At 32.8% G+C, this 23,270-nt stretch overlaps 2 protein-coding genes across 7 annotated transcripts in view; one reads left to right on the forward strand and one right to left on the reverse strand.

The window, feature by feature from the left end:
- Nucleotides 1-5,588, reverse strand: part of LOC143056713 (ATP-binding cassette sub-family F member 3-like) — a 28,254-nt gene extending 22,666 nt beyond the window's left edge. The window contains exons 1-4 of one of the 3 annotated variants that reach the window (XM_076229863.1): nucleotides 5,502-5,588; nucleotides 2,500-2,644; nucleotides 1,876-2,029; nucleotides 983-1,083 (exon numbers count right to left, since the gene is read on the reverse strand). In XM_076229863.1, coding sequence (XP_076085978.1) covers nucleotides 983-1,083; nucleotides 1,876-2,029; nucleotides 2,500-2,644; nucleotides 5,502-5,574 — 473 coding nt within the window. In that variant the 5' untranslated portion in view covers nucleotides 5,575-5,588. Of the gene's footprint in view, nucleotides 1-982; nucleotides 1,084-1,638; nucleotides 1,644-1,698; nucleotides 1,706-1,875; nucleotides 2,030-2,499; nucleotides 2,645-5,501 lie in introns of those variants that run through there. The other 2 variants (XM_076229865.1, XM_076229864.1) reach the window with 2 other exon arrangements.
- Nucleotides 5,589-5,757: 169 nt separating this feature from the next.
- Nucleotides 5,758-23,270, forward strand: part of LOC143056712 (phosphoinositide 3-kinase regulatory subunit 4-like) — a 52,528-nt gene continuing 35,015 nt past the window's right edge. For 2 of the 4 annotated variants that reach the window (XM_076229860.1, XM_076229859.1), the window contains exons 1-10: nucleotides 5,758-5,808; nucleotides 10,009-10,173; nucleotides 11,682-11,806; nucleotides 12,976-13,031; nucleotides 13,482-13,631; nucleotides 14,359-14,460; nucleotides 15,626-15,819; nucleotides 18,087-18,213; nucleotides 21,601-21,773; nucleotides 22,933-23,053. In XM_076229860.1, the coding sequence (XP_076085975.1) occupies nucleotides 10,079-10,173; nucleotides 11,682-11,806; nucleotides 12,976-13,031; nucleotides 13,482-13,631; nucleotides 14,359-14,460; nucleotides 15,626-15,819; nucleotides 18,087-18,213; nucleotides 21,601-21,773; nucleotides 22,933-23,053 (1,143 nt within the window). In that variant the 5' untranslated portion in view covers nucleotides 5,758-5,808; nucleotides 10,009-10,078. Of the gene's footprint in view, nucleotides 5,813-8,908; nucleotides 9,016-10,008; nucleotides 10,174-11,681; nucleotides 11,807-12,975; nucleotides 13,032-13,481; nucleotides 13,632-14,358; nucleotides 14,461-15,625; nucleotides 15,820-18,086; nucleotides 18,214-21,600; nucleotides 21,774-22,932; nucleotides 23,054-23,270 lie in introns of those variants that run through there. The other 2 variants (XM_076229861.1, XM_076229862.1) reach the window with 2 other exon arrangements.

Below are 23,270 nucleotides of genomic sequence, written 5' to 3' on the forward strand. Positions count from 1 at the left end.
AAGAGAACCACTGACCTTTTTTAAAAACAAGAATGTGTCCTCAATACACGAATGCCCCACTCGCACTTTCATTTTCTATGTTCAGTGGACCGTGGCATTGGGATAAAAACTCTAATTTGGCATTAAAAAGAACATGTGTACTAAGTTTGAAGTTGATTGGACCTCAACTTCATCAAAAACTACCTTGACCAAAAACTTTAACCTGAAGCGGGACAGACGGACGAACGGACGGACGCACAGACCAGAAAACATAATGCCCCTCTACTATCGTAGGTGGGGCATAAAAAAAACTAACAATCAAAGTCTAAGTCATGTAAGATTGAAGCTGAGTGTAACTGCCTCTTGCTGGATTAGAAACTAAAAACCTTAGTGCTGACAGGCTAGTGACACAGTAGTTTGACTACTTATACTACTGGGTCACCAAGGCCCATTGACTTTCTAGAACATGTACATGTATTTATGCCTTATGATAATAAAACTTGCTATGTACTAAACGGCCATGATGAGCAGGAATTTAAACGTGCTGATTCACCATGACAAATAAAGAAGGGCATGTCAAATAACCAGACTCTGAGTCAACCATTATTTGCCCTTACTCCTACAAAATATAAAAATATGTGTTATGGGCTTTGATCATTGTTGAAGTCTGTACAGCAACCTAAAGTAATTAATTTCTGTGTCATTTTGTCTCATTGGCAATCATACCACATCTAGCACACTGTAGCACAATACAAGACAACCAAGGTGATTAATGTGAGGAAAACCAAACTGTAAATCTGGAAATAAATAAGTTTATTATTGCAAATCATTGGCAACTGAGAAATCTAATCAATCAATTACGAAATTTTATCAAAGAAAACTGCTTAAATTATGAATGCAAGTTTTCATTATGCAAACCTTATGCTGTTTCATTTTTCAACTCTCATTTTATAGTTTTTCTTAATGTTAGCCAGCCCCCTCATTTTTTGTAAAATTGACTTACTCTTTCTCAGCTGTTTTTTTAGTAGTTTTGGTTTCTGTCTTCCGTGTGATCTTCTTTTGAATTTGTTGTTCAGCTTTCGCTAATTTCGTTTGATCCACAGCCTGGATAACAAAATAGATATATAATATAATTTGTGAAAGCAAATTTACAGATATTACCTTGTTGGATTGATGTTTAGATGAGTTGTATATAATATACTATATACATACAACATAAATAATGTAGATCTATCATTTTTTTTTCGTACCTAAATCATGCACTTACTTTTCTCCTTAATGTTTAAATTTTCATGTACAATTTTTAGTGGTACATGTTTTTTCAGGCACTCAATAGAACTTTCTCCTTTGTGGATCACCTAGGCCTATACCATGAGAACCAAGAAAAATTGAGGAAAATAAGAACCTACTTTACAAGACATTCTTTGTAATACATAAACATGATAAACGAGGGTCTGGATGGGTTTTGTAGAATAGAGAATATCTAACCAATAAACTTATTATTTATATGAAGAAAAGAGATAAAAAATAATTTAAAGATACATCATAATGTAAAAGAATTAAAAGAATCTAATAAATGGTATGAAAAATCAAAGAATACAGAAAAAAGACTCTCATTCCATATCAAGATATATTTCCTATGTGTTTTACACGACTGACTGAACCCATATTCCCCATTCCATACCCAGATATATTTCCTATGTGTTTTTCATGACTTACTGAACCCATATCCCCCCATTCCATACCCAGATATATTTCCTATGTGTTTTACATGACTTACTGAACCCATATCCCCCCATTCCATACCCAGATATATTTCCTATGTGTTTTACACGACTTACTGAACCCATATCCCCCCATTCCATACCCAGATCCTATGTGTTTTACATGACTTACTGAACCCATATCCTTTTTAGTCAGCCATATATTACTACTGGTAACTGTACGTTCATCATGTTCCTTCTTCACCATCTCGGACATCTGTAAAGGAGCATTTAGCATCCGACGTGTGCCATTGGTTATGTTGGCTGCAGTTGTTCCAGTTTTTGACCTGAAACAATTCAGTATAAAATATAGTATAATATTTCTTCTTTAGACACATGTAAAAGAGAAGTTAAAGATATAAAACTAATGTTCAATCTCATAAATCAAAAATATACAGTAAAGTTCTGTCAATCATGTCACAGTGAAATATATGTGAAGATGGTTTTCTAAAGTTTAAAACTGTTCAGTAAGAATTGCTAAGAATGAAAGCTATTGTTTTGACAATGAAAACTGCACAGATTAAACCTAATTCTATGAATTCATTATTCATTGTCTGGTATCAAGTTTCATGAATATTTGTGAACCAAAATTTAAATGTTCAACAAGTTACAAATTTCCTAACAATTGTATTTCAAGTATTTACTAAAAATAAATAAATTCATAGTACATTGTAATTTTTTGTATCTACTAGCAAGCAGATTCCGTGACTTTTCTATATATTTTTCATCATATGAAGTTCAGGATGATGATAATTACCCAATTAAAATATCATGTAGATCTTTACAAATCTGTCTAATTTCATCTTCTGATTTGCTAATGTCGGTTTGCATGAGAACATCACCAATGGCCTCAAACAAAGCATCGGAATCATCAAAATCATCATGGCTATCTTCAAGGATACCTACATTAAAATGGAAAATTAATATAAATGTGAAAATTTAAATAAAAAGACAGCCTTATAGTCATCTTGCCAACTTGTGATAAATATTTGCATGTACTTCAAACATTGTCAAAGGGGCACTAGCTACGAGATATATAAAAAATCTAAAGTTTGATTTTTTTCTGTTCAATCAATAATGAAAGTGAAATAGTGAAATAACAATTCGCTTTTTGCAACCAAAAAGGTTCAATTTTGTCAAATTACGCTAAGAAACATTGATAATTAGTAATTTACTTGCAAGTGAATGAGTCGACCTCTTTAAATCCATATTCATGTGAACTTAAAGTTAACCCCTAGCTAGAGATTGACAACGCATGCATTGTATGTGTACTGGTTATTTAAAGGAAAAAGAATGTCAACAATGAAAGTGAAACTACGGTAAATCATTTGATTACTAATTCGATGCACATAAAATCATTCTTATACGGTTAAAAACAATGAGAAACATATATTTTTAATCTATAAAATAAAATCAAACAGACCTATAAAAATCCAATTGCACGTGTTGGTTTAATCTATTCGTATCTTTATTTTTGTTTACATCGCTTATACGGTCATCTGAGGTCAATTCGATAGTGAATTAGATGGCGTCTGGACTAAAATGCACACGAAACGAACATATATATTATCTACCCCATGCTCTGTAAACTGTTTATTTTAGACTTTTGATAGTTTGGATAAATGTTTTACATTGTTATAAACCAAATATGAGAATTTGAGTCAAATCGGTTACCATGAATTTGACAGCTAGTGCACCTTTCAATATATATACTAAAAAATAAAATGCTCCTCTTGATACAACTGCAGAGGTCAACCCCTGATACAGTTCTGACTTCAGATTGACAACGCATGCATTGTATGTGTACTGGTTATTTAAAGGAAAAAGAATGTCAACAATGAAAGTGAAACTACGGTAAATCATTTGATTACTAATTCGATGCACATAAAATCATTCTTATACGGTTAAAAACAATGAGAAACATATATTTTTAATCTATAAAATAAAATCAAACAGACCTATAAAAATCCAATTGCACGTGTTGGTTTAATCTATTCGTATCTTTATTTTTGTTTACATCGCTTATACGGTCATCTGAGGTCAATTCGATAGTGAATTAGATGGCGTCTGGACTAAAATGCACACGAAACGAACATATATATTATCTACCCCATGCTCTGTAAACTGTTTATTTTAGACTTTTGATAGTTTGGATAAATGTTTTACATTGTTATAAACCAAATATGAGAATTTGAGTCAAATCGGTTACCATGAATTTGACAGCTAGTGCACCTTTCAATATATATACTAAAAAATAAAATGCTCCTCTTGATACAACTGCAGAGGTCAACCCCTGATACAGTTCTGACTTCAGATTGACACAGCATACATGTATGTTACTGACACAGAATGAATGGGGTCTTTCGTAATTAAAAAAAATGAAATGTATATACAATTTACCTTAAATCTAATTTCATGGTTAGTTTCAGCATATTAAATAACACAAATAACTTTATCTGTGTCTTGTGGTGATATTAAAGCATTGTATCTAAGTTTCATAAAATTTGGTTGAGGCAAACTAAAGTTAGAGAACCAATTTTGGGACGTATATATGTGTACGTCTGTAAAGATGGACAAAATTATGTAGGCCTGGTAAAACTTAATGCTCCCCACCCCCCGCTACGGTAGGGGCATAAAATTACCAACATGTATATCTAAACTTTAAATAGTGTTCATCTCTAATCTATAGTCGCCGTCAGCTGAAATTCGTAGCGGTTATCGGTAAAAATAATCTAAACTATCAATCGCGTTCACTCGAGATATAGTTTTTCACATTCCATTCATAAATCGCAAAAAGAAAAACCACTACTGACCTACCTTTTAAGTGATCACACTGTAATAATCCTGACCTTCACTTTTTCATAGACGATTTTGAATGGTGGAATCAGCCATTGTTTTTACCGGAAGTGTTTCCGTGGAGTTCAATTTCATAAAATTTGCATAAAGCGCGGGAAACCTTATCACATTAATGAAAGGAACATTTCAGGAAACTGCGTACAGTGACGAATGTCATATGTAAACAAATGATCCTCATAGAAACGAAGATGGCGGAATTACAATGGAAAATATTCTGGAAAATGTGAAGGTCAGGATTATTACAGTGTGATCACTTAAAAGGTAGGTCAGTAGTGGTTTTTCTTTTTGCGATTTATGAATGGAATGTGAAAAACTATATCTCGAGTGAACGCGATTGATAGTTTAGATTATTTTTACCGATAACCGCTACGAATTTCAACTGACGGCGACTATAGTCAATATTTGTGTTCTGTCAAGTTGTCAACTTCATGTAAGGTTCTTGTTGGTCATTCATTCGCCTTGTGAACTTTCAATATTTGACTTTTCCATTCTTATTCTGTTTTTTTTTATTGCCAACTCCATTTCATATGGTGTTGATTGAACTCTTACAAACACAAATTATAACTGGGTAAACAGGAATAAATTGTATAACCGTATTATACCCATGTATGGGCATCTTCAAAAACCTGTCTAAAATCTACTTTATTATAAGCCAAGTAGATTACGACAAACAATACTATTTTTGGATTTGGACGTTGTGTAAAAATTTATTTAATGATCTTGAATGAAGCTGAACTATTGAAGATGACGTCACTGTCAAAAATTGACAAAACGATAAAAATATGCAGCCGGTACATTTTCACCTGTGATTTTGGCAAAATATTTCTATTAGACGTCTTAAAATGTTATTTGAATATGAATGATGGATTCAATAAGATTATGACTACACTGTTCTCCACTCACTATTAACATAGATTACTATCTCATCATCGATTGTAGGAATACACTGCGTCAAAACTTCTTCGTAGTCCGCCATGCTGACAGTTTCACAATATAATCGCTAAATTTATTTACATTTGGTAGACCAATATAAGAATACACAGTTCATTTTTTGTTTTAAAATGAAACAAACTATTTATTTTGAATTACAGAATAAAGGATATTTGAAAAGAATATCTAATACTAAAATAAACCATTTATTTATCTAAACTAGAGACTAGGATGGTGTTTCCGGTTTCTACTTTCACATTTGTTAAAATTTATTTTTTATGTAGGTATAACTGTTAACAGGGGCGTAGCAGCCGGTACGGCAGGTACGGCACTCGCCGTACCAATAATATTCGTTGGTACGGAATGCCGTACCTAAAATTTAAATAAAAAATATAAAAAAAAACAAAAATTTTCAACGGGAATAGGGAAAATACAGATTTTACAGAAAAAAAATAATGATAGAAAAGTCCATGTAGAAGTCATAGCAATATACGCCGTATACATTCATAATCAAAGTTCGAAAACTCGTAAAAGTATTATATACGATTACGAGTAATTGTCCTGTATTAATGAAAGTATGGAATTGTTTACCTACAAACAAAATTTAATTGATCATGCATATATATGGTCATGAACAGTCATATTACTATCAATAGCATGTTACTGCCTTCTACACTGAATTGTTCTGGTTTAAACACAAATGTCATGGAAGAATCAAACGATTCAAAGAGAGACAAACGTTGTGCGACAAGGCATGGAACTTTGTGCGACTGGCATACAAGATTAAAGTTTAGCAATCTATAAAACCATTTTAGTCCAGCATTTTCTACTTAAGAAAATACCTGTACCAAGTCAGGAATATGAACATTGTTATTCATTCGTTTGATGTGTTTGAGCTCTTGACTTTATCATTTATTACGGTAATTTCGTTTTGAATGTTCCTGGGCGGGTTTCGGTATTTTTGCTATTTTATTTTTTGCAAAAAAAAATTTGTCAGTTACTCTGTTTGCATGCACCATAAAGTTATAGTAATCATGACTAAATATAAACGAGTTGTCACAATTTTATTGCGTGTCGATCTATCCGCTACAGAGACAAATAAACTATCTGCACATTGTTGAAATGCACATTCTGCTTCTAGGCACCAAGACGATCGGAATATAATCCAACTTCAAAAACACCATACTGTTACACACTTTTACTGTTTTATTAATAGTCATGTTTTGGTAATATCTATTTGACGTGGCTCGGTACTTCATACATCCCGCCATTGTGAAATCATTTGTGCTGTGGTAAATTTTTGTGGTCGCGTCTTTCATATTTGCTAATGTGCGTTGTATATATGACTTTTTGTTTTCCTTTAACATGTTTAAGGATTCTAAGACGTGTTTGCAAAGAATATTGCATTTTGAACAAAACATACGAAAAAAACTGAATGCGATTTTCTCTTTTAATTTAACACTTTGTTTAACAGAAAATAACAGTTTTTTTTCTTCATTTAAAAGTTATAGTGTGAATTTTTTAAATAAAAAAAATAAATGTTCAAAAGTTCCGTGCGACACTTGGTTGTATATTATTTTTCGTAATTATGGAGTTTTACACTCTACAAATCTGCAATAAACTGTGTGATATCGGGGAAAAAAACTAAAAATATTCAGCGTTCCGTGACGCTAAAATCTGAAAGCAAGTGTTACGAATATTCGCCGTGGATATACATCTAGCAGTCACATAGTAGACGTGTCAACCTTTGCATGATACTTAGAAATAAAGTACACAATGATAGACCAGTCCTAGTCGTAGTGATTTTTTTTATTTTAGTCACTGAAGCCCCAAGTCTGATCTTCGACGGTTTACAAACATGTTTAATACTACTAGAAAATGCTATTCGATTATATTCCTTCAACTCTCTGCATTTCACTGTTGTGCATTTTTTCCCGTTTACCAACCTTTCCCCCTGAAATAACTGGATTTAAAAAAAAATATACTTTTACTTAATTTGCTACCACGATATTTCAGTTCGAATTCTGGTGAGGGAAAAACATCGGATTTCCAGCAGTGATGGTGATACAATATATTCAAACTAATCTATAATCACGATGCCTTTGTAAATGACTTGTGAATTGGGATGTCCCTCTCTGGATCAGCTGGAAATGTTCTTGCTTTGTTTGTTCTAAGTTGTTTGAACATTGTTATGTTGCTACTATATTATCGTTTTAGCAGTTCTAGCATTATCGTCATTAACTTATTGATCGTTATTGCGATGTAACCATATTCACAATGAAAATAACATTTTTTGCAGTGTCATATTAGATTAATCGTTTGTCTTACCCTTTCTTGATATTATATGAGAAATTCTGTTCATCGGTCTGATCATAGTTCCCTTTACTTCCTGGATACGTTAAGCGAAAATTTGATAGTATAAAATTAGTTTGATAATTTCCTACAACCGGTATGCATATACGGAATGGCGCTCATTTTTTTCTGTCAAATTTTTTCAAGTATTGTATTACCAATGTTATTTCAACTGATCGGGCGGAGCTTACATTTTAATTTGCATAGGGACAGTCTCTTTAAAGATGTGTGTGATAAGGATGATTGCCGTTATAACTATTGCCGATTTCTAATCACCTATCAGTGTCATGAAAGAAATTTACAAAACAATGACTGGACACTTCATTGATAAGTTTATCCTAAAACACCTATCTATAGATGGACTGGTTTATTTTGAGCGAACTGGTTAAACTCCGCCCAGTCAAGTGAAATAAATCGAGTAATAGGAGCATACAAAGGCCTCGCAAGGTGTCCAACACAAAGTTAAAGTGCGTGTATTTATTTTAGCTAAGAAGTTCAACGGCCGATTGAACTTTTTTTATAAAGTTTAATTGCTGCCTCTTCGACACGATTCATGTTTCAAATTCTGTTTTCTATATTTTGAAATTGATTTAAACACAAAAGAGTAAAATAATTGCCCATAAAACTAGTTTTTTAGGAACGAAATTTAAGTGTCAGGAGATTGTCAGAATGCAGGATTCAAGATGCACTAAAGACTTTATCATAAATTTTTATATTTTGATTAAAAAAAAAGAAGTGATATTTTAAATTGTTGCCCATAAAACTAGGGTTTTAGAGAACCAAATTTAAGTGTCTGGAGGTCGTCAGAATGCCAGATTTTGCACTATTTATTAAAATTTTCTCAGGGGTCCTTAAGCGGCCCCCGAACCCCTTGCCGTATAACCGCCTCTGTGAGGCGGGATGCGTCGCTTCGCGACCCATCGTGATTTTCTGCCGTACCAATATAAATTAGGATGCTACGCCTCTGCTGTATATTATTTTTGTTTTAACTGTCTTCGGCAGCGACTTGGCCTTAAAATTTCAGCAATTAGCAATTTTTCATGAATAAATTTCACCATTGACAGTTATTCAGCAAGACACAGATCACAGGACATTTACCCTTCTTTCTAAATTTTTGTCCTTTGACTGACAGAGAGTAAATTTTGAGATTTTAGTTCATTTATTTAGTTTAAAATGTCATAAAGATTTTTACTTTAAACATTAAATGACCTGAAACCTTTGATTTCTAGCTGAATGAGTGATTTTTAAGACACACTGTCATGACTGTCATAACTCTAAATTATAGAACACAACTTTAGTCTTTAGTAAGTGTCCCAAATGACACTGTAAACACTTGTGTACGTTTCCTCTTTTGTAGTTTCTTCACATATGTAATGTTCACTCATGTACTTAATTGAAATTGTGGCTGCTGCTTAAAAAATTTTGACTTAATTTTGATATAGATTTATAGTGTTTTTTGCTGAATAGTGTTTTTGACAACACGACACAAGTGTTATAATTTTTTATTCGTTGTGGATCTCAACGGAAGGATCCTATCCTTTTAAAGAAAACTATTTAAGAAACAGTGTACAATGACACATAGAATCAATACCTTTTCAATTTGAGTAGTGTCAGTCGAATAAGCTGTCAGATTTAACAGTGACATCAAAGATTTTGAATAATTTGAAGTCAGTGTTAACAGTTAAATTGCGAAAATTGGGTACTATAAATTTTTATGTTCCTATTATCATTATTATGTTAAGCTGCTCACACCCAATTAAGTTTCATTTTTTGATAAGTATAATATATATATTTATTAATGTATTATGCGATGAGAAATTGCATTACAACTTTAACATTCCAAGATGAGGGGTCAGTAGAAGCCATTGGCTTATATTAACTTAAGACACAAAGATAAAGGTACAAGTGCCCTGTTGAAAAATTATATAATTTGTAGTCATAAGTCAGTAATCATGGTAATATGAAAATGGTCTATTAACATTACCAACAGGAATAGATTAAAGAATAGTGAGACAGAAAAAAACTTAATACAAGTACTTTTATAAATGGTTACTTGGATGGAGAGTTGTCTCATTGGCACTCATACCACATCTTCCTTTATTTACCTTATATTTTTTATTTTTCACAGGTATTATGTAATCTAATCATGTTAACAAGACAGGAGTGACAACAGGGCACCAGTTTCAGTTGCTGTCACCATGGGGAATCAATTGACGGGTATAGCTCCGTCACAAATATTACCTGTAGAACAGTACTTGACAGATGTTTCTTCCGAATATGAATTTGAATGCAGGTAACCATGGTAACAATTGATGAGAATCTTGAAGAAATCTGTGGTTTTTACTCTTTGGTCAGGTTGTTGTCTCTTTGACACATTCCCCATTTCCATTCTCTACTTTATTTGAAGAATGAACAATAATTTATTTTTCAATGTTTGTTTAATATCTATATGTATAAATACTTCACATGTTCTTTATTTATATTTCTGCAAATATAAAAAATAAGGGACGACATCAAAAGATCAATGTCGGATAAAAAAATTAAATCAAATAGTTTGGGGGTTGTTGTTGCTACAAGTTTTGTTTAATTGACATTGATTTTACATGTATCACTATTGGTCAATCAATTTTTCCAAAATTAAGTTTTAAGAGAGGGGGTTGGTGGTCAGTTGAAAAAAATATGTGAATTAAGTTTTTTATCCTACATTGAACTTTTGATGTCGTCCCTAAGTAATATGGAAATAACATTTAAACAGACTACATGCATATATTGAATGGGAGGTATAAATCAATAAGACGGTATCCCAACATTCTAAAGAACAACAAACAGTGTTCAACATCAGATTGTTGTTGAGCCATGTCAATCGATATACCAAGCTCTAAATTGTTCTGAGTCGGAATAAATCATATGATGCAACCCAACAATTTAGACATGCTAGAGGGCTGTGAATAGATTAAACAGAAGCAGAAAAAGATATAACATACAACAATTACTCACAATAGATTGATTGATTGGTTGGTGTTTAACACCACATTCATCAACATTGTGCTATTTCTTGGCTGAAATTTCTTATTGGTGGAGGAAACTGGAGTGCCAGGAGAGAATCACTGACAATACTAGTCAACTACTGATGAGGTTAAGATGTTCCTAACATGGGACTCTAGCTAATTAAAACAAGAACAGACTGGCACATTCCCTGTTTCTGTTCTCTATTTCATGAGTCTTTCTTTCATTACCTTAATAACTATTTTCTAGTCTCTACACAAAAATAAGGAGATGTTGTATAATTGCCATTGAAAAAAATATCCGCCATAGAAACATTCCTCATTTCCATTTTCTATTATATGTGTCTTTTTTCCATATACTGTACTAGTGTCTTCTCTCTATACAAAAATAAGGAGATGTTGTATAATTGCCTTTGAGATAACTATCCACCAGGGACCAAATGAGGAGGATAGGTCACTACATCCTTCAATAACAAGCATGAACACTGCACAATAAGCTATGAAAGTCCCAGTCATAACTGAATGTGAAACAATTGAAAAGAGAAATATGCATAAATTCTGTTAGATATATACTGATATATAATACATGTAATATATGATATATATATATTATGCCTTACAACTTACTTTAGTATGTGTTTAGCATGATGAGAGTTTGTGGGGATATGATTGATATTAGATGCATGTATATAAATTTTTACTATTTTTTTATATTTATTAGACTTTTCAAAAGAAAATCACCAATACTTGAAAAAAAATAAATATAGAATTTATGTAAAATATTATTATGTTGCAGCTTGGGGAGTACACGATTTTTTAAGGTAGCCCGAGCTAAGACTAAGGAGGGACTAGTTGTTGTGAAGGTGTTTGTGATTCATGACCCGTCTTTACCTCTCAAAGATCATAGAATTTTTATGGAAGGTGAGACCATATCATGTGTTGAGGAAACCAACCAATAGGCCATAAATTTGCCAATTCCCGGAATTGACCCTGTAATTAGAGACCTTTTTTTTTATTTGTCTTCCTTATGAGAGACATTAATTTTAATTTACAATGGAGAGCTACCAGAAAGAGCAAATTTACCTGTGCGTAATGTGAGTAATCTATAAGGATTTCAAATCTTTTAATTACATTAATTTGTTGTTTAGTTGAAAATACTTTTGACATCAGAAGTTGTGTTTCATGAAAAATTAGTTAAACCGCAGATACATCACTTTCAATTCATCATGCTTTGCATTGGCAAAACCCAATTTTGTCCGGTATGGAACCAGTCTACGATTGACAAAGGGAAGTAATTTGTTTAAAAAGTGTGTAATAACAGAATCAAATCGGTAATTGGCAAATGAACTATTGATTTATACAAAATGACCAGACACTAGAGTTATTTGCATGACTTTAGCTGACAAAAGATGTAACATTCGGACATTTAAACTCAAAAGTAGAAAATAAACCAACAACGCCATGGCAAAACAAGATAAAGACCAGAAGACAAACAACAGTACACAAAGCTCATCATTATGTTACATAGAAAACTAAAGACTGAGCTACAAAGGTTGACCTTTAACATTGTTTAATGGGTTTGGCTATTTTATTTAGGTCCTTTTTGGTCAAATAACTATGTTTCAGCTCTCCTACAGCCTTGGATTTCAAATATTCAGCTTCAAGTGTTCTTTATGAAGGTCAATTCATAAAGGGCTTTCACTTCATGATTTTTTTTTCATTTTTTTAAATCTTAAACCAAAACAATAGTACTTAATTATTATTACCTTCTTCTTTATAAAGATACTTCTTTGGAGAACTAGATTTTTATTAGACAAATGTATGTTATACTTTTAACCGTAAAAAAAAAGATGTGGTATGATTGCCAATGAGACAACTCTCCTCAAGAGACCAAAATGACACAGGCCTTCAAGAATGAGCAAAGCCCATTTGGCATAGACAGCTATGAAAGCACCGGAAATGTCAATGTAAAACAATTCAAACGAGAAAACTAACAGCCAAATTTATATTAAAAAATAAACGAAAAACAAGTATGAAACACATAAACAAACGACAACCACTGAATTACAGATACCAATTTTTTCCCACAGATATTCACACACGACTGCATGGAACTTCTAATTGTCTCCCTTTCCAGAAAGCTGTTGTAAGTTACTTTTATACATATACTGTGGATTCATTATTAATTGTTATATCAATTTTTTCGTGGATTTTGTGGGTACAGGTGAACCACGAATTTTTAAATGTTCAACAAATTGCAAATTTTCAATACTTTTGTTTGCAGATTTTTGCAAAACCACAAAATACAGGCATTCCTCAATCCTCAAAAATTGGTACCCACGAAAATAAATGAATCCTCAGTTACTGTTAACCCTTTCTATTCCACTTAATAGTGATTATTTTTAAAATTATGCTTTTTTCTAAATGACTTGATTTAGTTTAATAATTAGCATGATACGGACACATCCAAGACTTTATTCATGAAGATTCATATTTGCGTTTTAAAAGAATAAAAAATCGTATATCATGTATATAAGTTTATTTCATGTGCCATTTGATTTGGGAATGTCATTTGCAATGATCTTTTTATTTACAGCAATCAGAGAAAGCCGCCTTGTTAATAAGGCAGTATGTAAAAGATAGCTTATATGATAGAATAAGTACACGACCATTCCTTATCAACATAGAGAAAAGATGGCTGGCATTTCAATTACTCTGTGCTCTCAACCAATGTCATAAAATGAAGGTAAGGAAATGAGTTTGATGGCTATGCCAATTAGAGGGGACAGCAACCCAACCACACAAAATAAAAAAAGACATCTAGTTGTTGAAATACAGTATTTCAAGCTTTTAATTTCCAAAGTTCTAAAATTAGGATACAAAAAACACATAAAAACCGAAACCATCAAAGTAAAATTATAATACATGTATGAGAATGGGAATGTATCAAACAATTTTTGACAAAGAGACAACAAACCAACCATAGAGAAAAAAACAGCCGAAGACCACCAATAAACCAAGGGAGAAAAGCTGATACATGGATGCCAGCTAAACCCTGAAAAAAAAATTGTACTAGATTCAGTGAAAATGGACATCCCACTTTACTCTGAAACATATTTATAATGTAAAAAAAATTACAAGACTTAACAAAGGCAAGAGGCTCCTGGCTTTGGACAGGCACAAACATGTGGCAGGGTTAAACATGTTTGTCAAGATATCAACCCTGCCTTTATACCCTCAGTCAATGAAGAATAAACAAACAAGCAGCAATATTCACAGTAAAAAAGCCTTGGTGTTTTACAAATCTCAAGGACTATTAATAATTGTACTCAGAAATCAACCTATCAAAATACATGACAAAGAAAGATGGTTAACAAGTATTTTAGAAATATAACACAAAAGTTAACTAATTTTAATATTATAATTTAATGTTACCACAATTTTTTTTTTGTAACCATGGTTTTATGTTTCAGGTTTATCATGGCGATATAAAATCAGAAAATGTCATGGTTACAGGATGGACATGGTTACTTCTGTCTGATTTTGCCAGTTTTAAACCAGTCTATCTACCTGAGGTAAGTATAGGCTTATTTGATTACTCCTAATTCAGATATTTTTGCAAACATTTATTTTATGTAGATTGTTGAAAAGTGAACAAAAATGCCAGATTAATTATTACGATTTCAGGAAATGTTATCATTCAACATTCATTGTGTCACTGTGACCTATTTTAAAGGTTCAAGTACTATTACTACTCGAGGATAAAACTGAATTGTTGTTAGCTTCAAATTAGAAGCTGATCTATAAAATTGAGAATTGAATTGGGAATGTGTCAAAGAGACAACAATCCGACCTATGTTTGCAAAAGTAGAATAACTAAAATACCGAACTTTAAGGAAAACTCAAAACCGAAAGTCAAGTTAATGACAAATCAGAAGCTCAAACACATGAAAGAAATGAAAACAACTGTCATATTCCTGACTTGTTGCTGTCAAACATGTGGATTTATTATAATTCGTATGATACCAACTTTTCATTTTGTTGGATTTTTTGGGTATAGGTTGACCCACTTGATTAAATGTTTAGCGAATGACAAATTTGCTATAGACGTGTATGCAAACTTTGGCAAAACCACAAAATAACATATCCATTAACATGTGAGTTTGTCTTAATCCACGAAAATAAATGAATCCACAGAAGTCTAAATGGATGTACTTAGGTGATCTAAGGTTAAATTAAATAAATCAAGAATTCAAAATTGATACTTTAAGATGGGAGAGTATAAGTTAAGGATTAAAATAATCTAAAAAAAATGATAGGTCACAGAGCTACTTTCCGAGATATTTGATTTATAAAATATGACGGGGAAAAGGCTGACTCTGACTTTCACCCTATATTTGGATTGGTATTATTTGGGTCTCTAATCAGAAGATTTTTTCGGGCACTCCAGCTTCCTCCACCGATAAAAACTGACCGTCACAAAATGACCTAAATGTGGTGCTTTATAGTGGTGTTAAAACACCAAAAATCAAATCAAATCAATCAAATCAGTAGAAAAAAAACAAGAATCTGCTTTAATTTTGTCAAATGACCTTTTATGAGCTATTAAATAGGTGTTATGGGGCAAAATATTTTACCTTGTATTTTATGGAAAAACACCAAGGAGTCCGATCATTTGACACTTATTCCAAAACCTCATCTTAGCACATCCTTAGTCATTGATTTATTTGAATTTTTTAGGACAATCCTTCAGATTTCTCTTATTTCTTTGATACATCAAGACGTAGAACTTGTTACGTTGCACCAGAGAGATTTGTTGAAGGAGGTTGGAAGACTGCAGAGGTTGGAGGTCAAACTGCCAACCTTGACATTACAGATAGTAGTGATGTCAAAAAAGGGGAGCTTACTCCAGCTATGGATATATTTTCTGCAGGGTATGAATTTAAATTGAATGAAAATATTTAAGAGAATTTATATATATAATGCTTAGTCAAAATCAACAATATTGGATGGGGAGGAAATAGACATTCTCTAAGTGCTTCAGATGGAAAAGATGTAAAAGGCCCACATATATTATATACAGCAATATACTGTAGAAACATTAATTTTTGTGGGGTCAAAATTTCGTGGTTTTGTCTCAATATAAGATTTAATGGGGAAGTAATTTTGTGGTTTCCAGCAAATGGAAGTGATATTCTGTTTAGGTTAAATTTTCGTGGGGGTTTTAATTTCGTGGATATATTCTTTCCAAGAAAGAAACAAATTAAATCCTTCACAAAAAAAATTCTGCTTTTACAGTATTCTTGGATATAACTCTTTAGTATTGGGAGTCTGCTTAATATGGCAAAATTAAACTGGTGATGTTCCACCAAAATGTATCTACTTTTACATGTATTCTCTTTTACATGTATTCTCTTTTTATATCCCTGTGTAAGCAATAGGGGCTTTATTAAAGTGTTACCCTTGACCTTCCTTCTTTTGACCTGTCTGTCTTACATTCATCATTCATCCGTCTGTCCCATATCATTTACTTTTGTTTACACATCTTAAGTTTGCCTCATGCAAATTATATTGAGATCATACACAATGCTAAGAGCCAAGCCTCGTAGAAAGAGTTTAAATTCATGCAGTAATTCATGACCCTTGTTTACTTGGGAAAATTGCAAACTTGAGCAGAGGCATTCATGTCTTATGACACATTCTTCTTTTATTTTAAATTTGTAATAAAATATATTGCTTTTTTTAGCTCACCTGGCCCGAAGGGCCAAGTGAGCTTTTCCCATCACTTTGCGTCCGGCGTCCGTCGTCGTCCGTCGTCTGTCGTCCGTCGTCTGTCGTCCGTCGTCCGTCGTCGTTAACTTTTACAAAAATCTTCTCCTCTGAAACTACTGAGCCAAATTGAACCAAACTTGGCCACAATCATCATTGGGGTATCTAGTTTAAAAAATGTGTGGCGTGACCCGGTCAACCAACCAAGATGGCCGCCACGGCTAAAAATAGAACATAGGGGTAAAATGCAGTTTTTGGCTTATAACTCAAAAACCAAAGCATTTAGAGGAAATCTGACATGGGTAAATATGTTTATCAGGTCAAGATCTATCTGCCCTGAAATTTTCAGATGAATCGGTCAACCCGTTGTTGGGTTGCTGCCCCTGAATTGGTCATTTTGAGGAAATTTTGCTGTTTTTGGTTATTATCTTGAATATTATTATAGATAAAGATAAACTGTAAACAGCAATAATGTTCATCAAAGTAAGATTTACAAATAAGTCAACATAACCGAAATGGTCAGTTGACCCCTTTAGGAGTTATTGCCCTTTATAGTCAATTTTTAACCATTTTTCGTAAATCTTAGTTATCTTTTACAAAAATCTTCTCCTCTGAAACTACTGGGCCAAATTAATCCAAACTTGGCCACAATCATCTTTGAGGTACCTTGTTTGAAAAATGTGTCCGATGACCTGGCCATCCAACCAAGATGGCCACCACGGCTAAAAATAGAACAGGGGTAAAATGTAGTTTTTTGCTTATAACTCTGAAACCAAATCATTTAGAGGAAATCTGACAAGGAGTTAAATTGTTAATCAAGTCAATATATATCTGCCCTGAAATATTCAAATGAATTGGACAACCGGTTGTTGGGTTGCTGCCCTCCAATTGGTAATTTTTAAAGAAATTTTGCTGTTTTTGATTATTATCTTGAATACTATTATAGATAGCGATAAACTGTAAACAACGATAATGTTCATCAAAGTAAGATCTACAAATAAGTCCACATGACCTAAATGGTCAATTGACCCCTTAAGGAGTTATTGCCCTTTATAGTCAATTTTTAACAATTTTCATTTATAATTTGGTAAATTTATGTAAATTTTTACCAAATATTTTTCTCTGTTACTAATGGGCAAAGTTCATTATAGATATAATTGTAAGAAGCAAGAATGTTCAGTAAAGTAAGAACTTCAAACACATCACCATCACCAATATACAATTTTGTCATGAATCCATTTGTGTCCTTTGTTTAATATGCACATAGACCAAGGTGAGCGACACAGGCTCTTTAGAGCCTCTAGTTTATTTTAGCTGTGTTATAACTGAGTTATTTACAGAAGGAACCCCACCATTTGATTTATCTATTTCAGGTGTGTTATAACTGAGTTATTTACAGAGGGAACCCCACCATTTGATTTATCTATTTCAGGTGTGTTATAACTGAGTTATTTACAGAAGGAACCCCACCATTTGATTTATCACAGTTATTAGCTTACATCAATGGAGAATATAGTCCATGGAAAGTTCTAGAAAAAATAGATGATGGTAGTATAAGGGTTAGTTACAATATAAATAGGATTCCGTAATAGGTGTGGTAGTTATCACTGTGCTTAAACGGCTGTGGGTAACTTAAGTTACCCACAGCCCAAGATGGTGGACTCTAAACTCGTTGATATTTAATTCATACAAAATGTACCTTTTGCGACTTTTTCATGCAGAATGTAAATATTTATAGGATTATTGAATAAAGAAATGACTAACAATTACCATAAATTTGTTAATATAGAGTTCACTAAAGCGCAAGGTCAACTTTAAAAAATGCATAAGATGTCCGTAACTTTTTGATCGAAACTAAGCAGACTGTCCGTAACTTTATTTTTAGATGTGGGTAACTTTTGATTTAAAATTTTAAGAATTATAATTTCAACAATTAGAAGACAATTAACATCATATTTGTAACCTTCGCGGCCGTTTATACTACTCATTCACCACCAAATGTGATTTTATTAACGCATCATACTTACACCACAGAAGTTTTATGTGGGGTTTGTGGTACTCCATCCTGGTTATGGTTTGAACTTTTATTTACTGATGTGCGTCTTATCGACGTTTTTCGCTTGTCAGACCAAGGCTTTTCCATACTCTTGAATGTTTTGAGTTTAATTATATGTTTGCGGTATACCCTCACCTCTGTTTCTTTCTATGTGTATTTTGATGAATACTCTTTGACGCGGCTCGGTATTTATACATCCCACCAGTTAGTTATAGTGTTATGATTTTTTGAATATGTTTCCTAGTATGGTTTTTTTTTCTCTTTGTATGTTATCAGGGGTTGTTAGACTATTAAATTACCCTGTTGTCCTACGTAGTTATTTATATTTTTATATACTATGTCGAATTGTTACACTATTTTGACTGCTCTTTTCGTTTTATTCACAACGGTCACTGACTTTTACCTATGGTGTCTTTTAGTTTTATTCAGTTTAATGAGATTTAATGCAACTTGCATACAAATGAAATATGCAGCTAGCTGTAAAACTAGGTTTATTCATTTATACAAAATGTCCTTTTTTTAAGTTTTCCCATTTACTGTAAACCTTGGCCAGGGTGCCGCAATATCACCGTGCGCAACGTCCCAGTGTGTCCAGATTGACACCCCCTTTATTTTACTGTCAATGCTGATGGGATTTGTTTTTGTGGGGATGAGAGAAAAGTGTTTTTAGCTTTTTCAAAAAGACGGAAAAAGTTTGTGCACTTAAGTCTCTTGTAGTCTATCCACTGCATGCCTGGGAAATTTGGGTTCCCCTCCAAAATCCCAGATTCACGCTACCCTTGTCGTTGCTGGCAGAAAATCAGTAAGTGTATACATGCTACATGTATGTGTAAAAAATACTTGTGTAGTCTACTTGTTCAAAAATAAAAACAAACAATGATGTTTCAACAGTTTATCTGCTATGATCGGAAACAACCCTCCGAACTAGGCGATTCGGGTACCCCGACGTTATACAAAATGAGACCCGAGTTTTGCGGATTTATCGTGATTTTTTTCATATTTTTCCCAATTTTGTCTTCCATCGATACAATGAATTATATCATACTAGACATCTACTTCGTTTTGTGAATATGTATTCGATTCAATCTCTATCATCAGTTTAAACATTACATCCGCGTATGTCGATTCTTTGAAAGTTACGGACATCTCTATTGGTATGATGAAAAAAGTTACGGACAAGTTGTTTTGAAGTTACGGACAGCCTAAGTGTTTTTTAAAATCGTGCTGTGATCGTTTATTTTGTAGAATTTAATCACCTTTCCAGTTTAGGGGTTTCCCAAAACGATTAATACAACTTTTAAATTCAGTTGTTTAATTGATGCATTCGTGGTATTGTTATTCTATAGAAGAAAAGTATCGAACCGACGCAAGGCGGCTCCATCTTGGGCTGTGGGTAACTTAAGTTACCCACAGCCGTTTAAGCACAGTGGTTATACCCCGCGCAACGAAATACAATGGGTATAATGTTTTGGACCTGTCTGTCCGTCAGTCCGTCTGTCATTCCTGTTCTTGTCATCGCAACTCCACTGAAACCACACAACAGAATTTTATGAAACCAAGGAGGACATACTATGTAGATGGGCACATCGACAGGAAATTATGATTCAATTTTTTTTCTAGGAGTTACGCCCCATTGAACTTATTTCCTTCAATATACTACTGCAACAGTTTGTCATCGCAACTCCTCTGAAACCAGATAACAGAATTTCATGAAACTTTGTAGATAATAAGGACATACTATGTAGATGTGCATATCGACAGGAAATTATGATTCATCTTTTTTTTTCAATATACTACTGCAACAGTTTGTCATCGCAACTCCTCTGAAACCTCACAACAGAATTTCATGAAACCTTTAAGATAATAAGGACAAAGTATGTAGATGTGCATATCGACAGGAAATTATGATTAATTTTTTTTTCTTACAAGTTTTTTATTTGTCCAGTGACAATGTGGGGACGTGTTGGTATGTGAATGCTCACTAAGGTTCTTAAATTATTCTGTGTTTTATGCCCCCCTGCCACTTGTTAGTAGATTTGATTTTGATTTGACTTTTTGTGTTTTAACGCCACTTTTAAACACCGCTTTTGGGCTACTTCATGACGGTCAGTTTTAATTGTGGAGGAAGCCAGAGTGCCTGGAGAAAACCACCGCCCTTTAATAGGAAAACTGACAATCCTGGTCAATTAAGATGGGAGTCAAGTGCACCCCCATTAGGGGTGTTCAAACGCACAATCTCAGTGTTGACTGGCTAGTGATTACAGTAGTAACTTCTTAGACCACTTGGTAGTAGAGTAGAGAGCTTTATTTGTATTTTAAAATAATAAGATGTGGTATGACGACCAATGAGGCAACTCTTCACATATGACCTAATGACACAGAAATAAACAACTATAGGTCATCGTTTGGCCTTGAATAATGAGTAAAACCCATACTAATTTGTCAGCTAAAAGAGCCCCGAAATGACAAATGTGAAACATTACAATAGAGAAAACTAACGATCTGATTTATGTACATAATAATGAACTAAAACAATTTGATATACACCAACAAAGGACAACCACTAAATTACAGGGTCCTGACTTGGAGCAAGCACATACAGAATGCAATGACAAAGGGACAGAGGGACAGCCATGTGTTTTGTTGCAGTTGACTGACTTTTTGGGATTAGGATGTAGGCAGGTTCATTCATGTTAATAGACACATCATTATTTTTATGCAAGAAGCAAAATTGATGTGAGCAAGGAGTTAGTCTAAAATACTAAATATAATGTATTTATTTATAACATCTTTTGTGAAAATACATAAGCATTTTGAATGAATTCACAATGAACTTAACCATTCCTAGACAAGTTGGGTGATGATTCAAAAACCTCATTTTGTTTTTCAGGACTTGATAAGGCACATGATAAAAAAAGAACCAAACCACAGACTGTCTGCCGAGGAATATATGATACAACAGAGAGGCAAAGCTTTCCCAGAATATTTCTTCTCTTTCTTGAAATTATATCTACAGAGGTTTGCTACAGCACCCATTCTACCTCCTGACGACAGAATTATTAGGTAACTATGACAATTTAATCTGCCACTAAAAAATATGATTTGAGTAAACAAAAGTTAACTATGACAACTTGATTTAGCACTAAAAAAATGCTACTGGAACCTGGTACTATAGTTGAACCCTTGTCAAATGTTTATTTTACATAATAAAATATTTGTATGAAGTTATAAAAGTTCATCGTACCTTGAGGTAAAGGTCAAATAAAACATGTCAATCATAATACAGTTAAATTGGTGAAATGTGATTGGTTTAATGTCCTTATTTGGTAACCCCTAGGGATCCATAGAGGGTTAGTAGTTTCATGACGACACAACTTCTATTATTTGTATGAAGTTAAAATAGAGGTGAATATTTTGACCGTTTCTCTGATCAGAAGGTCATGTTTTTGTACTTACCAGTGCACTCTTATATTTAATTAAAAATATATTAAACTTCAGAAAAGAAACAGGCTATGGTAATGTTTGTACATGAAATAACTATCAATTAATTTATATTAAAGATAGAATAGCTATCATAGTTGGAAATTGCAGAGTTTAGCATAATGTCATGAATATCTAAATAAATACCTATTAAAGTCATAAGCAACGAGTGACTGGTGAAAAATAATGTTCTTTCAATTCTTGAACCAATACATACAAACATCATTAACTTAGTCTTCTGTGCATGAATTTATCATTTTTTTCGTGTAAATTTCGTATAATCGTAATTTTTTTTTTAAATGGGTTAGTGTTGTTGTGAAAATATGGCAGGTAATTAAAGTTCGTGTTTTGAAGCCGAAGTTTAACGATTGTCACCTGTTTGTCAACAATCGACAATAAAACAACAAAAAAGCATGGAAATTGAGCACGTGTTTAACATGTAAATTCAGATAATAGTTTATTCCTGGAAGGAAGCAATTAAAATAAAGTAAACTTCTTCTAAATATGAATAAATTAAAGAATTTTCATCAGAAAAAAGTATATGTACATAAGTTTTATAATGAAAACTATCCATTGAGTTATAAAAAAACATATGCATTATTTTTTTTTTGATTTGAGGTTTCTTATGACTTTAACAACTGAATCCTCAAAAGTTAGTATTTTCCTCAAATTAAAACGAATCCACAGTACCCTTTTTTTCTAATAAAAATGTGTATACATGGTATATGTAATTCAATTTCAGATTAAAAAAAGATTTTTCTAAAATAACCAAGAATTTATGTGTAAAAGAAGATCACTGTGAGGAAAATGTTGGACTGGTTCTTGTGTTGTCACTACTGGAATCCAGTTCAAGGAAATTACATGTAAGGAATCAGGAATTAAAAAAAAACTGTGTCAGACTGTCCAGATATCAGTTTGACCCCAAAATATATATTTCCTGGTATAAACTAATATCAAAAACATAAAACCAATACTTGTACCAAATTTCCAAATATATATAGATACTCACAAATATATGAATAGATGCACAACAGAAGGCTAATAAATACTTTGCAAAGTGGATAGTGGCAGGACAACACC

This window comes from Mytilus galloprovincialis, chromosome 13 (genome assembly GCF_965363235.1).
Source record: "Mytilus galloprovincialis chromosome 13, xbMytGall1.hap1.1, whole genome shotgun sequence".
NCBI classification, from domain to species: domain Eukaryota; kingdom Metazoa; phylum Mollusca; class Bivalvia; order Mytilida; family Mytilidae; genus Mytilus; species Mytilus galloprovincialis.